The sequence below is a fragment of the Neovison vison genome, chromosome 6 (genome assembly GCF_020171115.1).
Source record: "Neovison vison isolate M4711 chromosome 6, ASM_NN_V1, whole genome shotgun sequence".
In the NCBI taxonomy this organism is placed as follows: Eukaryota; Metazoa; Chordata; class Mammalia; order Carnivora; family Mustelidae; genus Neogale; species Neogale vison.
Genome location: NC_058096.1, coordinates 222922542 through 222938934, shown reverse-complemented (window position 1 = coordinate 222938934; position 16393 = coordinate 222922542). Strand labels below are relative to the sequence as shown.

Genomic DNA, 16393 nt, shown 5'->3' with positions numbered 1-16393 from the left:
GACTTGAGCGGCTGCGTCAACCCTGGCCTGGGTCTCCGGTCTGCCCTGCAGATTTTGGACTTGCTGGCCCCCCTGGTCTGTGAGCCAGTTCCTTATAAAACCCCTGCCTCTCTCAACACCTGTCCTCCTGGCCTGTGCCCTCGGGTGTGATGAAAAGGCAGCGTCTTTCTCCCGGGAGAGGCCACACCCAGGCTGCCGGCCCTTTTTGGAAAGACTGAGTCTGCAGAGCTGGGGCCCAACTAGAACACGCTCTGGTGTGGGTCTCTAGTCGCTGAAGGGTTAAGTGTCTGTGAGCAGGAACTGCTTGTCCTTTTTCTTTTTTTAGCATAAAAAGCAAACACACTTATTTCAAAAAATCCAAACAACGCAGAAGTGAAGAAAGAAGCCGGCACGGAGCCCGGGGTCCTCCCTTCTCTGGGCCGCGGCTCTTGAGGGAAGGACCCCCAGGGCTGGGGGTGGGCTCAGCCTTGCCTCGGGCACCCCCCCACCCCGCACAGACTTTGTATCAGCTGGGTCTTTCCACTGAGGAAACGGAGGCTCAGAGAGGTTGCGGGGCGGCGGGGGGGGCCAAGGCCGCCCAGCTCCCGGAAAGGCAGTGCCCGCTCTGGGGCAGGGCCCGCGCCAGGGGTCTCCCCGCCCTCCACCCGTCCGCCCAGCTCACCTTGATGCGCTCGATGCCGGCTTCGATGCGCAGCTGCTCCACCAGCTTCCGGGCCTGGGCTACGTTGTTAGTGGCTGACATCGTGGGCCATCAGCGCCGGCCCCGCTGTCCAGAGAGCTGCGGGGGGAGCAGACGGATGTCAGCTGGCTCGTGAAGCCCCGGCCCCGCGGCCAGAGGACGCTCCCCCCAACCCAGAAGCCTCCACCTGAGCCCCCATGCCCATGTCCCTGGGGTGGGGGGTGGTGGGAGGCCCAGCCGAGGCGTCTCCATGGCCCCCCGTGCTAGTGGGGTAAGTGCTCCCCAGGTGGGACCACCAAGCCTTTCAGGGCCGTCGACCAAACCCCAGCACTGACACGGGGGTGACTCAGAATGAGGGACTCATGGGGCACGTTCTGTGATCCCTGCCCTGCTCCGTGCCCCGCAGCACCACTGGCCCCGGGCAGGGTCACAGTCTGGGGGCGTCCCAGGCACATCTTGGGTCCCCACCCTTCGAGGCCATGATGTCCCAGTTGTGACAGCCACAGATGTGTCCGGACACGGCCCAAGTCCCCCGGCGGACTCAGAGTCATCTGGGAGACGCCCCAGCTCTGGACCATGGCGGGTCACCCGGGAGGCCCCGTGTGCTGTGGGTCCCGGGTCTGGCTCCCCGTCTTTCATCCCGAGGCTCGTTTGCCCGGAGGATGGCCTGCCCTGTCAGAACCCTGCTGAGCGCGGCTGGACGCAGGGGGAGGCCCCGGCTCCTGTCTGCGAGGGTCCCTGCCTCCGACTTCCCTCGCCAGGCCCAGCCGTGACCGGGGCCCCCACAGGAGGCCGCCTCCCGCACGGGAGAGGCTTCTGGGGGCGGGAGGGGGGATTCATGTCACCCGTCGACCAGGGAGCCCACTTGGTTTGGCGGGGTTTCCCCGAGCTTTCTGATGTCCCGGAGAGGCCAAACGGCACAGACTAGGGAGCTGAGCACAGCAGGAATCCGTTCTCCCACATTCTGGCTCAGAGGTCGGAGGTCCAGGCGGGGGCAGGGCTGGGCGCCCCCCGCGAGGGTCTGGGGAGGCTCTTCCTCCAGCGGCTGGTGCGGCCACATCACTCGACCTCTGCCTGGTCGACCTCTGCCTCACGTGACCTTCTCACCGGGACACCCTCAGCCGTGACCTGGTCTTCCTAACTACCTGCGTCTGTAAAGACCCATTCTGAGGTTCTGGTGGACGTGAGTTTGGGGGGACGCTATTCACCCCGCGACAACTTCCTTGAGGGTGGCTCACAGCCCCCACTCACAGCAGGTAAGCGACTGCAGAGAAACCCTCTTCTCGACCCTGAGCAGCCCTTCCGTGAATTCTCCGAGGGCCGCTGCTCAGCGATGGGGGTGCCTGCGGCTTCGATGACCAGGTGGCACCCAGCGGTGCTCGCGCCCCGACAAGCTTCAGGAAGCGGCTGTCACGTCTCAGGGGTTCGGGGCCGGTCGGGGGCCTCCGCACCTGCTCGCCCAGCGAGAAGACCAACCTTTTGCTGCACCAATGATTCCGGCTTTGCTAGTGTTTGAGGGTGACCGATTTTCCTTCCCAAGTATTTTTATGGATCTATTTTTTCATGACTTTAAAATCTGGAGGTGCCCGTTGACTCCCACGCAGTGGCAGGGAATGACAGATCCCTGTGCCCGGTTCCCCGATGACGACGTCTTACAAAATCACAAGGCACAGGGACGCAGGCACAGAGGACACGGGCGTCCCTCCGCGCCCGCGCCCCCACCCCTGGCCCTGGCGACCACCGATGTGGTTTCCTTCTCCAAACTTCCGTCATTTCAGGAGCGGTGCGTAAGTGGAACTGTACGACCATAACCTTCCCGGACTGGCTTTCCCCGACGGGATCACCGTGGGGCACCCAGGAGAGGCACCCAGACTGCCGTGCGCGTGGCTAGCTCCCTGCAGAGCGGTGGTCCCCCGGGGTGGACGCAGCTCACCTGCGGAAGGTCAAGGTCCCCTGCCCAGAGCGGCGGCAGCCCCGTGGTTCGCCGGCAGAAGGTCAGTCTGGCCCAATTCCCGTTTTGGGCCCTCAGCTGCCCCAAATTATGCGCAGACTTCTGCGCAAACCCAAGGGTTTGTCTCTGAGATCAACGCTGAGGGATGGGACTTCGGGTTCAATTTTCAGAGAAGACGCCAAGCTGTCTTCCAGAGTGGCCGGGCCCCCCGCGTTCACACCAGCACCGGACGAGCGGCGTTCGCGTAGTTTCATAATTCAGCTGTGCACACTTTCCCCGTTGCTTGGGCGGCAAAGGTGCGACTTTCCCCGCAGTCTTCATCTGGGGCCTCTGGCAGAGCGGTTCCGACGGCGGAGCGCGTCCTCCAAGGACACCGGGCCGAGCGCGTCGGGATCTCGGGATCCCACGACCAGGGGCGCTCCTGGTACCGGGGCGGGGCAGGCTCCTGCTCAACCCCCACCATGCCCGGGACCCCCCCCTCCACCGCCCGGGCACGACCCGCTCAGTGTCTTCAGCGTCCAGGCTGAGGAGGCTCCCGGAGGACCCGCGCGGGCGTCTGTGCAGACACAGGGCCCACGGTCAGGAGTCGGGGGAGACACTTTGCAGGAACGAGCAGCGGGCACGGTCTGCTCGGGGTCGCCGGAGCCAGGGGGCCGCACGCCAGTAAACGCAGCTTTCAGCCTCCGTCCCTCTGTCCCTCCCTCTGTCCGTTTTCTTTCCTCCCTCCCTCCCTCCCGCTGTTTCCCCTTCTTCCCACCCGCCTCTCTTCCCCCCTCCCTCCTTCCGGTTTAATTATTTATTTCAGTCGTGTCTACACCCACTGTGGGGCTTGAGCTCACGGCTCTGAGATCAAGAGTCACACGCGCTTCGACTGAGCCAGCCCGGTGACCCAGATTTCAGATTTTCAAAATATTTTCTATTTAGCAATAATAATAATTTAAAAAGGGCCACCGATACACATAATACCTTGGGGGGGGTCTCCAGGCAGTTAGACTGAGTGAAAAAAGCCAATCACCAAAGGTCACAGGACGTGCGGTTCCATTTACAGAACAGATCTGAGATGACAGAATTGTCGGGACGGGGGACAGTTTCACGGTTCGGGGGGGACGTGGGCCTGGGCAGGAGGGGCTCCTTGTGGCACTGGAAACGTGGACTCCTTGAGGGGGCAGGAGGCTCACAGCCCGCACGTGTGACAACCTTGCACAGTTCCACACACGCACACACGTGGGACTGCAGCAACACAGTAAGGCAGTGGACGGTATCGTGTGGACGTTCTGGTTGTGATACCGGCCGTACGTGCACAGGATGCTACCGTTGCAGAAACGGAGCGAGTGACACGTGGACCGTCTCTGATTTGTTACAAGTGCGTGAGAATCCAAGGTGACCTCCGCAGACGTCTCACGAGAAAGACCCCTCCACGCCGCCTGGCTCCTTGCCCCTTCCGGCAGACATCCAGCCCCCTTCTGGGCCAGAAAAGGCCTGTTCTGGGAGCACAGAGCCCACGTGTGGGTTTCCAGAAGGCTCTGATTCAGCAGAGAGCTTCAAAGCAGCCACAAAACATCCAGCTCAGGGAAAACGGCCCTTGGTTGGGCTTACAAATACCTAAATTACTCAGCGCTAAATATAGACGCGTTGGGATAAGAAACGGGCTGGCCCCGTGGCGTGTTTTCTTTGGAAGGCCCGGGACGCCTGCTGGGCATCCACACTCAGAAGCGTCCACCGGGATCCCAGGACCCCCGCACCCCTGAGGCCACCCCCAGCCTGGCCTCCCTCGGAAGCACGGAGCCCCGCAGTGTGGCTGGCCTCCTGTTCCATGCACGTCCCGAAAGGCTCCCTCTGGGATGGCAGGGGATGGGCATGCCCACGAGTGTGTGCATGCGTGTGCGTGTGCAGTGGGTGTGCGTGTGTGTGAGCGTGCACACGCGTGTCCGCATACAGACGTGTGTGCATGTGCACCGCATACAGACGTGTGTGCATGTGTGCCCGAGTGTGCTGAGACGCGGGGACCAGACGCTGGTTGCGTCACGGCCGTGCACGCGGCCGACTCAGCCTTGTCCTGGCGGGGGTCATAGCCCGTCACTGACTCACGGCCCAGCCGTGGCCCGACACAAGAGGCGGAGGCGCTGAGTCAGCCCCGGCACATTCCTCGCTCGGTGCCAGTCCACAAGCAGCACATGACGGCGCCCAACCTGGTCGGACCTGCTCAGGCCCTGGGGGACAGGAGGGAGTGGGCCAGGGGACAGGAGGGAGCCCAGCGTGGGGACAGGAGGGCGCGGGCTGGGCTGTCTGTCCTGGCCCTGACTCCCGGTCCTGCCCCTGCTAGGTGCCCAGGGTACAGTTCGGGGGACGACCCACCCCTGCTGGGAAGCCGAGCCTAGGGGCTCCCGTGTGAGACTCTCTCGTGGGCGTGTGTGGCAGGAAGGACAGCGGAGGCCCCCACCCTGGGGTACGTTGGACGCTGTGGCCTCACGATGAGGGGGTAGGCACCCCTGGAAGGAACAGATCTGCCCTTACACAGTAGGCTCCAGTGCACACAAGGTCACACAAGTCATGGGGAGGGGCAGCGTGTCTTCCACGGTGGGCTGTGGACATGGCCACATGGGGAAACAGAGTGGCGTCTGACGGGGTGTCCCTGACCCCACCCCTCCATGCCAGAAGCACCCCCGGTCCAGACGTCCGCAGACACCCCCAGACGTCGTCCCGTGTCCCCAGGGAGCAGAGCCGGCCTGGCATGGGAGCCACTGACCGGCCTTGTCCTTCCTTGTCGGGAAGGAAATACGCACAGATCCGTGAAGCTGTCCCGGGTGCTTAACCTCAGTCCTGGACAGGTTCTAGCACTGAAGCAACAGAAAGAACGGAGAAGGCCAGCAGCTCTGATCTTCTGGAAATGGGTAGAACTTCAGGACAAGTACTAACTGGACTGGAAACCAAGGCCACCACCGACCCGGCCAAGGCCACGGCAACGCGGAAGCTGACGGGCAGCCCCATAAGGCGTTAATCACACGCGGGCCGGGCCCCCCGGAGCTGCCGCACAAGGACTCACGGAAGCAATTCAGGTAAGAAGTGATTTAACCGATAAAAACCGAAGTGAAGGGGCATCTGGGTGGCTCAGTGGGTTAAGCCTCTGCCTTCAGATCAGGTCCTGATCTCAGGGTCCTGGGATCGAGCCCCGCACTGGGCTCTCTGCTTGGCGGGGCGCCTGCTTCCCTCTCTCTCTGCCTCTCTGCCTGCTTGTGATCTCTGTCTGTCAAATAAATAAATAAAATCTTAAAAAAAAAGATACGCATGGGTAAAGGCAGACAGGGAACCTCAAAGTGACAATTTTAAGTAGGCTCCGTGCTCAACGCGGGACTTGAACTCACGACCCCGCGATGGGGAGTCCCGCGCTCCACCCTCCGAGCCCGCCGGGCGCCCCCGAGGGACAATCTCGTCAGCAATTATCCTCATGACGTCCTTCAGTGAAGGGTGTCCGTCCAGGGACAATCTGCATACAGGGAAATTTGTCCTTTTGGGCACACAGTCGGCGAGGTTTCACACACATTCCGTCAGCCAGCCGACACCACCCTCCAGATCCAGACTGTCCCCCTGGGACGCGCCCTGTGCTGCTGCGTTTGCAGCCAGCCCCTGCAGCCTCGGTCCAGGAGTCTGCAAACACAGGCCCGCGAGCCGGTCTGGCCTTGCTCCCTCGGCCGATGGCCTGGTGGGTCGCCGCGTCGTGGGGCCCGCGGGCACGCGGCTCCTGTTCGGGGCTGTGGAGTAGCCCACAGCCCACCCGGGACACAGCGGGGCCTGTTGGCCCTTTCGCCAACCGGGCCACGTCAGGGCGCAGGAGACCGTGAAGAATGCCGCGACACGCTCGTGCCCAGGGTCCGTGGAGCCCGTGCTCCCGGTCCTCCTGGGGGACGCCCGGGCGTGAGACTTCCAGCTGCGCAGGCAGGTGTCAGTTTAACTTTACAAGTTAAATATTTTCCAAGCAGTTTCCAAAGTCACTGCACTCGTTTGCACTTTGAAATAATCCGACAGGGATTGCAAAAATAGTATAGCCCCGTGTGCCCTTCTCCCCCGATGGTGACCTACGCGACCACGGGACATCACGAGGTCGAGACGCCGAGGCTGCCCGATGCCCGCTCAGGGGTCCCCAGCCCTCCCACGGCTCCTTTCTCTGCAGGACGGATTTCTGCCCCCGCCCTTCTCTCCGGGAGGGTCTGGCCCCCATCCCTGACCCAGTGTCCAGCCCCTTCCTCCCGAGCTCCTCAGGGAGCCGGGCCGCCCGCCCGCCTGCAGGCCGGCCCCACACTGCTGTGAGCCCCACGGGGCACACGAGGGTTGGAATAAATGTTTGCTGAGTGGGTGGATGGGCAGATGCACGTGAAAAAGAGCGTCCGGTCTGGGCTCCGGTCTGCAAAGCTGCTCGTGTTCATCACGTCGTAAACACGCTCGGCCAGCAGTGGGGGGTGGGGGGGCAGAGTCTCTTCCCGCTCCATGCCGTGGACCCCGGGGCCAGATGGTTCTCTGAGATCATTCCCCTGCCCCACCCGCTCAGCGCCAAGAGCACCCCCACCCCCACTGTGACGGCTGCAGATGGCCCCAGACACTGCCCCGTGTCCCCTGGGGCCAGGATCTAAGTCCTTTATGGGAAGAAACTGTAGCTAAGAGAGGCTCCTTTGGGCAAAACGTAAAGTTTCTCTGGGACTGAAATGTAATAAACGAAAATAGAAGCTTGTTTCAAAAGCGGTTTAATTTTCTTAGCATCCGACGACCTCCCGTGACGGCAAGTGCCCCAGGACAAGCTGCCCCTTGAACTCACCAGCCACTTGCCAGGCAGTGAGGCCGCAGGTGCCAGGGAGGGGCAAAGCCGATGGGACGCGGCACGCCCGCATTCCGCAGACCTCGAAGCTGTGTGGCTGCGGGGAAGCTACCGCCCCTCTCTGAGCTCCAGCAGACTCTGCAGTGCTCAGAGTGTCAGGCCCTCCCCGGCCGGGCCTGGCACACCTCCAGGTCCCCAAGTTCCAGTGCCAAGGAACAGAGGTGCCCAGAGGCTGGCAGCCACGGAGGAGACCCTCTGGGAGGCACCTGTGCCAACTGCTAACTGTAAACACAGCTGCTAGAGACGGAAGCGAAGACAGGGCGTCCTGCACAGCCCGTGCCCAGCAGAGGTGGCAGGGCCGGTTTGCTGCAAACTATTGAGAAATCCTGGTCCCCACGGAGCCGCTGTCCCGCGGTGGTCACACCCCTCAGATGCCCGGGGGGCTCGGTAGGACAGGTGGGAGCGTGATCGGAGGCACCGGGGCCTCTGGGGACCCCCAGCTGCAAAGCCCTCCTGCGGAGCCCCCAGAGCTGTCAGGTCTCAGGGAGAAATGGGACTGATTTCCCAGCACCTCGTTCCAAGGGCAAAGGCAGCCGCCAGCTCCTGAAGGTGCAACAGGCGTGTCTCGAAGCGGGTTCACGGGCCAGCTCTGCCCTGACCTGGGTCTCAGCTTCCTCCACTGGAGAATAAGGCAGCTGCAAAAAGCTGAGAAGGGAATCCCTATTGGTCACCCACTGGTTCTAAGACCCAGATGATCCGCACTCCTGGCTTCTGCCGACCAAGTCCCTTGGACTTTGAGTAAAGTCCTCTGTCTGCCGATCCTGGCTTACACCACAGTGGGACGCTAACGTGGACAGGCTCGCCTGCTGAGGGCAACCAGGAAGCTGGAAAGAACCCAGGCGCATGTGCTCGAGGGCGCTGGAGGGTTATTAGCAAAGAATTTATAGCTACCGTCTGGGGGAGGAGGGAAGCCCGGGAGTCTGGCTTTTGGGGTCACTTTCCCAGGATGGAAGGTTTGCTAAGAGGCCGAGTGGTGCTTCCATCAGCTTGCAAGGCTGGCGATGCAGAGACTGACCTCTGGGGCCCTCCGAAGGGCGCGTGCTGGGCGAACTCCCCCGGAACAAACTGGGAGAGCAGAGCAGTGCGGTCCAGGCAGGAGAAGAACTCGGACAGGGCGACGTGGGGCAACACGGCAGACGCCGCGTGGGGTCTTCTTGAACACATGGCAGCATTTGACGAGACTGCGTTTTAGATGGAATTTAATTTCACTGTCACTTTTACCATGGGTGACATTACCTTAGCTTTTCCCAAACAATCATGCAAAGTGATGGGGTCCCCGTGATTATCACACACACAGAGGGATATGGGTACACCCTTAAAGCGACCGCAGCGGAAAGACACCTAAACTCAGACCTCGAACTGGACGGAGGTGATCCCAGGTTTCGGGCAGCCCTAAACGCCGGGCATGAGTAAAGGACAGCTTCTCTGGTGGAAAACAACATCATCTTAGGATTCAAATGATCTCCACAAACAAGTCGGCAAGCGCAGTGTCTAGCTCACAACTAGTAATAACCAGGTGTACAAGGAGGTAAGAGCCCACAAACAAAACCCAAGAGGAATAACAGGCAAGACGAACAGCTCACAGGGGCTCCCGACCCTGGAGCTGGCAGATGCTTTACAGTAATTGTGTTAATTACGTCCAAGGAGATAAACAGGCGAGACTGGAATTTCAGCAGCCCTGGACACTACAGAAGAACCGGCGGACATAAGCGTGACGCCAACGTCTCAAGCCCAAGAACTCAGTGGAGAGAATGGCATCGTTAAAGACAACTACGGTGAAAGTGGGTGAGCTGGAGGACAGTTCCGGGGAGAACACCCAGGACGAAGCACAGAGAGGCAGAGGGGAAAGAAAGACGGAAGAGAAGGTAAGAGAAGAAGGAGTAACACGCGCACCCGGGGCCCGGGAAGGAGCAGGAGTCATCCCTGAAGCGGTAACAAGAGACCGTTTCTCCAAACCGAGGAGTCCACGAAATACTACTTCCAGCCACAGATTCAAGAGGTCCTAGAACCTCGGGCGGGATAAACGTCTTAGGCACTGACCGAGAAATAGCCAGGAAGCCGGCGCGAAGGTGCTCCCTGGTGAGTCGTCAGGGAGACACGAATGGACACTGGAATGGGCGGCTGCTTCCCGAGCACTCGGCGGGCGAAAGCGGAAAAGATCGGCAACTGTCAATACCGGGGACGGCGCGGAAATGCTGGAAGTTTCACACGTTCCTGAAGGGAGTGTTCAACGGTACAACCATTGGGGAATGGGTCGGCGGTTTCTTAACAGGTGAACGCCATGCCTCACCTGTGACCCAGCAATTCTGCTCTTAGGGACCTCCCCAAGACCCACAGAAGCAGACGTCCAGCGAAGGACTCGTACGGGATGTTCACGTCTTGACTCACGACAGCAGAGCTGGAAGGAGCCGAGCGCCGCCGACGGGACCGTGAGGAAGCAAACCGCGCTAACTCGTGCCGTGAAACGGGACGGCACGAGGACAGAAACAGCCCACGGAGGAGAGCGGCCGCGTGTGTGAGGCTCAGAAGTATTCAGGCCATCAGAAGCCCGACGGCGGAAACGCTCTACGTCCCGAGCGAGGTGTTGGCGTTCACGGGTGTACGTTTGTCAAAACTCGCCCCGCTGTGTACGGAAGGTCTGTTCCTCTCGCTGACGGTGAATCACGCCTTAATAAAACCGGTTAATCACAGAGCAAGCAGGAAAACACACACCGCCGGACGGAAAAGGACCCACAACCAGGCGGACCCCGGCAAGACCCCAGACCCGGTGAAGTGCGCGTTCAGGCCCTCAGGTGCAATACAGACGCTTCCAGACCCACAGAACAGACAGCCTCCCCGGCAGACCTGCCTCGTTCCGGGGGACGTCAGAGAAACAGGAGCCCTGACGGGAGGGAGGGGATGCGTGAAGGAGTGAAAAACCGGGGTAGGGCTTGACGAAGTAACTCGCGAGTTCTCCTGGGAAACGCGACAGGGAGCGGAAGCCCCCGGAAAGGCCCCGGCGCCCCTCGCCAGCTCCAGCTCCCTTCCCCTCCTGCCAGGTTTTCAGCCGCTGTTCTGTACCTCGACCTTGAACGTTTTAGGGTGCCCCCTTGTGTTCTGCTATTCTGTTCCAGGGGTCACTTCTATCGTGTGGAAGCTACGCACACGCACTTGCGTCTGGCCAGGGCCAGAGCGAGAGACCCACGGAGTTCTCTCCTTCCGCCATCTGACCCCTGACCCCAGTCCCTGGGTGTGGGTGCTGTGTGCCCGGGGGGGGGGGTCAGTGCTCCTGCCTGTCCCGAGGGCTGCCAGCTCCTTGGGCATGGGGTCCATGTCTTCCTCCAAAATACCCTCTGCTGTGGCCCCTGACTCACCCACCCAGGAGAAAGGGAGCTGGCAGCTGCTGAGGGGCGCCGGGGCCGCGCGTGGGGACCCCTCGCTCCTGCTGGTGGCCGGGGGACGCTCCGGCACGTGTGCAGGGTCACGTTTTTAAGCAAACATTTTTTACAAAGACAAGAAGGAAAAGGCAAGACCTCATCTTGCTGCTGTCGAAACCCAAGCCCGTGCTGTGTCGGCTTGCCAGACCTCCCGCAGGACGGGGAGGTTCACGATTCCGGAGGCTCAGACGTTTGCACCTTAATAACCGTCCTGAGACCACGTGGCTAGTGGAAGTTGGACCAGGGTTCGGACGCAATCCCCAGACTAGGACTCACGGGGAGACCAGCCCCAGGGGCTGCCCGGCCACCCCCCACCCCGGCCACCCCCCCCCCCCGCTGCACTGTCCTGTCCCCTGCCGTGCCTGCTCCCCCTGCCCCCAGAGCCAAGCTTTGAGGTCGGGGCCAGAGGCCATGACTTCTCCATGGCCCCGTGTACTTGGCAGACTCCTTGGGGAGTAGGACCTACGGTGCTCCCGGGTCTGAGGCTCTACAGGTCGAGGTGCTCGGCACCCACACTGGTCCGGGAGCCTCCAGGCTGCTTCTTCCTTCGTGGAAGGACAGGCCGCTGTCTGTGCTACAGAACACTGCAGATGTCGGGGGCCTGGGGTGCTGGGGGGCTCCGAGAGAACCCTGAGTAGGCGTTAATGACAAAATGTCTTAGCTTTGCGCTTCCCGTCCAGCGGCATGTAGGCGAAGCTGGGACCCTGAGTCCTGGGAATGTTTTCCCGCGGACGAGAGCGCGTTCCCCTGCCAGCTTCCCACAGCGCTGCCCGGGGGAGTTGGGGAAATCCCTGCGCTCCTTGGAAGGCCTGTCGCCTCGGCACCCCAGGGAGGACCCCTGAGAGGGCTTCCCAGGATCGGATTTCTGTCTCCCCAGCTCCCCGACGGGGCTGGGTGGGCTGCGGCTTCCGTCTCGGTGAGTCAGACGGAGGAGCGGGTGCTCTGAGAGGTCACGGGGGCCCTGCGTCGCGCCAGGGTGCTCAGCGGGACTGTGTCTGGACCGCCCACGGGGGACGCACCGCAAGCAGGGACCCTGGGCCGCCCCCAAGCACGAGGGCGCACAGGCCGGACCTCAGAGCGGTGGCATGCAGAGCCAAGGTGCAGACGGGGGTCTTGCGGGGCTCCCTGCCTTCCCGGCACGTGCCCGGGCTGCGGTCCCCTCCAGGGAGCGGGTGCAGCCCCGCGGCTCAGTCCGGGTGCTGGCTCCGCCCTTGGAGGTGCTTTCCCGCTGCACAGGAAGCAAAGACAGCCAGACAAAAATGCCTGCGATCCCTCCGAATTCCGCACATAGCTCTCATAGCTGGGGAGGGCGCCACTCCCAGCCCGATCCCGGAGCCCGCACCCCAGCGGCCCGGGCCGGCTCTTTACCAGAAGAGTTAGAATGTGATGCCAGTGGAGGCTTCTGAAAGTTGGCGGGCTGGGCTGCGTAGCAGGAAAAGAATGTGAAAAATGTGTCTGGCGGGGCAGCGGCAGGAGGGAAGGGCCTTCGAGGAGAGGCTCGTCGGCTCTGGGTTCTGGTGGCCTGAAGGACCCTTCCTGGCCCACCCACCCCCCCCCGTTTAAAAGGAGGGGGTCTGGGCTGCGCAACCCTCCCGTGTCTCCCTCACAGACCCTCCTTCTGTAAGCAGCAGGGGCCGCTGACCCGGGACAAGATGCGTCAACAAGCCCGACCTCAGACAGGGAGGGCTCCCCGGCGAGTGCTCCCCCCAGGGCTGCCTCCGTCACGGCAGCTCTGGGCAGCCCTCCTCAGAGCCAGGGGCTGTGTTTGCCTGCTGGAGAGATGGAACAGGGTGGGGGGCATCCCTCCATGACGGCCCCCAGTGACCACGCAGGAGCCCCGGGCCTTCAGTGTGGCTGGGACCCCAGCAGAAGACTTGGTCTCGCTCCGGGGAGAGGCCCTGCCCTGTGGCAGCTGCGGCTTCAAGAGAGGGAGATCGCGCTTGGCGGGCCTGATTCAATTAGGGGAGCCCTTAAAAGGGAGGAGAAACGATTTCCTTTTTAAGATTTTATTTATTTACTTGTGAGAAAGCGCGAGAGCTCACGTCGGGGGGAGCGGCAGGCAGAGGAGAAGCAGGGAGCCCGATGTAGGACTCGATCCCGGAGGCCTGGGATCGTGACCTCAGCCGAAGGCAGATGCTTCACGCACGGAGCCACCCAGACGTCCCAAGGAGGAGAAACTCTCTGAAGCGTGAAAGGGATGCGGCGCAGAGAGATCTGTGTTGCCGGCTTCGAAGATGGAGAGCCTGGGGCAGGGCATGGGGGTGGCCGCGAGGAGCTGACAGCCAGCCGGAAGTGGGACCCCAGCCCTGCAGGGGCACAGGCCTGCATTCCGGAGCCCTGTGAATGGGCACAGACGACCCCAAGCTCTGGAGGAGACATTCTGACTTCGGCCCGGTGACACCCCGAGCCAGGAAACCAGCCACACTGTGCCGGATCTCTGACTTCCAGACCGGGGAGCCAGCTTGCTGGGGACAGTCTGTCACACAGCGCAGAGCCGGTCCACAGGCCGGGGCGAGGCCGGAGCAGGGTCCCCCGGCTGTGGGGCTGGCTTCCTTCTCGCACGCTCTGTGCACGACGTGGGCCGGGACGGTCCCAGCGGGCATCTGCTACTGACCGCTGAGCGAGGACGCAGGCTCGGCGGGCCGTGGTCGTGACTCCTGCCAGCCTTCTCCTTCCCCGCCGGGAGACGCAGGCCCGGAGCGGCTTCCCACAGCGTCCGTCAGCGGCCCCTGCCTCCCGCGCGGCTCTGCTACGCAGGGGCACAAGCGCGCCTTCTCTCATCCCGGGACGGCCAGGCCTGGAGACAACCAGCTCGGAGAGCCTGGGGCGGGCTGGGATGGGGTGGGGGCCCGTGGGGCTGCAGGGGCTGGGAGGGCAGGGGCAGGCGGCACAGTGACCCCTCATCTTCGGGGAGAACAGAAACAGCTTTAAAGTCTGCTTTAAAACCTCCGGAACCAGCAATTTTACGGCTCACAAAGTTTCTGAACTTGTCTCTCCTGGGGACGGACAGGGAGACTCCCGCCCCTGCCAACCGTTAAATGGGAAGAAAAAACCCAAACCCAGGAGACACGAACCTGCAGCCAGATTCTGGGGGAAGCGGGGTGGGGGAACGATGCCGGGAGGGGGCACGCAGCCCCCCACCCCCGTGCCAGGACAGGACTGTTCCTGGGCACACCGTGTGCGGAAGGAGAGACGGTACTGATGTCCACGAGGGAAGAAATCCCAAACCCAAACAGAGGGAGACAGAAGAGGGGGAGAGGGCGGCCCACTCCCTTGGTCAAGGCCCACACGGCGTGAGGCCTAGAACAGGGACCCCCAGCCAGGTGTGACCGTGCCCCCAGGGGCCATGGGGTGGTGTCCGGGGACGGCTGTGGTCCTCACAGCGGGGGTGCTCCTGGCACCGAGGGGGTGGGGGCAGGGCTGCTGCTGACCCCCCACCCCGAGGGCTCGGGACGCCCCCGCAGAGTGACCTGCCCACATTGTCGGCAGCGTCGGGGGCAGGGGGAGGGACCCTGTGCGGGACTCTGGAGAAACGTGCCCACGGAGAGGACAGCACGGTCTGGACATCAGGTGAGAAACTCAGAGGGAGGGGCAAGTGCCTCCAGGAGTCCCCAGATGCTGGGCTGGGGTCAGCCCCCGCCCGCAGCAGGGTCACGCGGCAGCGGGGATCTCCGAGAGCCCCGGGAGCCGAGTGGGCGTTTGCACTTCAGTACTGGGCAGACGCAGAGCCTCTCTGACCCCCGACCCCGGCCTCCGCCGCCCACCTCTGAGGCTCCAAGCACTGGGTCCCCCCACCCCTGCCCGCGGCCTGCAGCGTCACGGTCACCCCCTGGTGTGGGGCGGGCCGGCCACGTGAGGGCCTCCTCTGAGCCTTTGCGCATCCGTGACCTTTTGGCGGGTGGGGGGCGGGGAAGCTGCGGCGGGATTCCGCTAGGTGGACGTTTCCCAAGAGAAGCCACGGACCCCTTGGAAAGCAGCGTCTCGTGACTCTGCCTGTCAGCCTGGTCCTTTTGTGTGTGGGCTGCGTCGGTCCCCGGGGCAGCTATATTTAGAAAGGGCTGGGACTCGGCAATGAATGAGTCCCCACATGCGAGGGGACAACAGCGCTGCAGGGCACGCCGGTGCCACTGGGGGCTGCGGGCGCCGAGCCCAAGAATGAGCCGGCTCGTGGGCGCGGGCGGTGACCAAGGCTGACGCTGTGGCTGTGCGGGAGCAGAGGAGAAGGCTCCCTCTGTCACCGGGGGTGACTGCAGTCATGTGAGGGTTTGCAAGCCGGGGGGCTGCGCCGGCACGCGGAGCGCTCCTGAGCACTGAGGAAATGCCGTCACCCAGGCCCCGTGAGGGGCAGGAGGCCTGGGGAGGCGGGTAGGACAGACCCAGCCTTCCCACCTTGGTTCAGGCGGGTCCTCCTCCCTGTGCACCCGAGGAGCTCCTACGTCCCCAGTGAAGCCCTGGGAACGTCATCCCCTCTGAGAAGGCGCACAGCCAGTCTGGCCCAGACCCCTTCTCGGGCTGTCCACAGCCCCGTGGACGTTCCGTGGGCCCTTTATGCGTCCCCTGTGGTCACTGTGACAGATGATCACCAACCTGGTGGCTTAAAGCCACACACACATATTATCTAACGATTTTGGAGAAATCGGACACGAGCCTCCCAGGGCTACAACCCTGGCACGGGCAGGGCTGGTCCCTCCAGGGCCCCAAGGAGATCCGGCTTCTGCCTTTCCCTGCCCTGCGGCCCCACTCCGTCCTCCCCGCCGGCAGCGCGGGGTCTGCCCGTCTCTGAGACCCCCGCCCTCTGCCTCCTTCTTGTGACGACCTCGTGGGGATGCCGGGCCTCCCGGGAACCCAGGGTCACCCCCACCTTGGGGGCTGTGACTTGCTCCCCACTTCAAGGTGCCCTCTGCCATGGCAGACGTCATAGTCACAGGTTCCATGGACCAAGATGGGGGCTCCTGGGCACCTCCACTCCTCTCCGCTCTGCAGAAGGGGGCGGCCTGTCTAGGCACACGCGGAGGAGGACGGGCCTCGGACCTGGGCCGTCTGTGCCGGCCCCTTACTCTTGGCCACTGGGCCGCTGGCCACCACAACGGGTCACCCCGCATCTGTGAAGTCCCCGGGGATGTCCCTCCCCACCTCTTGCTGTGGCTGGGAAGTCCGGGACAAAGCAGACCCAGGGGACCCCTTCCTAAGCTGTCACGAGGGCATTTTTCACGTTAACCGTGAAGAACAGGGACGAGCGGCCCTCCGAGAGTGAGACGGAGACTCTGGGGCACGCAGGGTCTGCAGCGGGTGTCACCGGGGTGGCTCTGTCTGTGGTCATCCCAAGTAGGGGGCTCCTGGCGTGGAGGGGTGGGGCCAGGGATGCTGCTCAGCACCCCCAGTGCCCGGAAGGCCCTGCAGGGAGCGCCCCACCCCCGGGCTGCTGTGCCGGCAAGGAGACCCCGGCCTGGGGATATTCGACCCTACAAGGCATCTTTCCC

General features: G+C 63.0%; 1 protein-coding gene across 2 annotated transcripts in view; it reads right to left on the bottom strand.

Annotated features, from left to right (window-relative positions):
* GNG7 (G protein subunit gamma 7) overlaps positions 1-16393 on the bottom strand; it is a 110917-nt gene that overhangs the window by 4739 nt on the left and 89785 nt on the right. For both annotated transcript variants that reach the window (XM_044254613.1, XM_044254614.1), the window contains exon 3: positions 662-778. In XM_044254613.1, the coding sequence (XP_044110548.1) occupies positions 662-742 (81 nt within the window). In that variant the 5' untranslated portion in view covers positions 743-778. The remainder of the gene's footprint in view (positions 1-661; positions 779-16393) is intronic.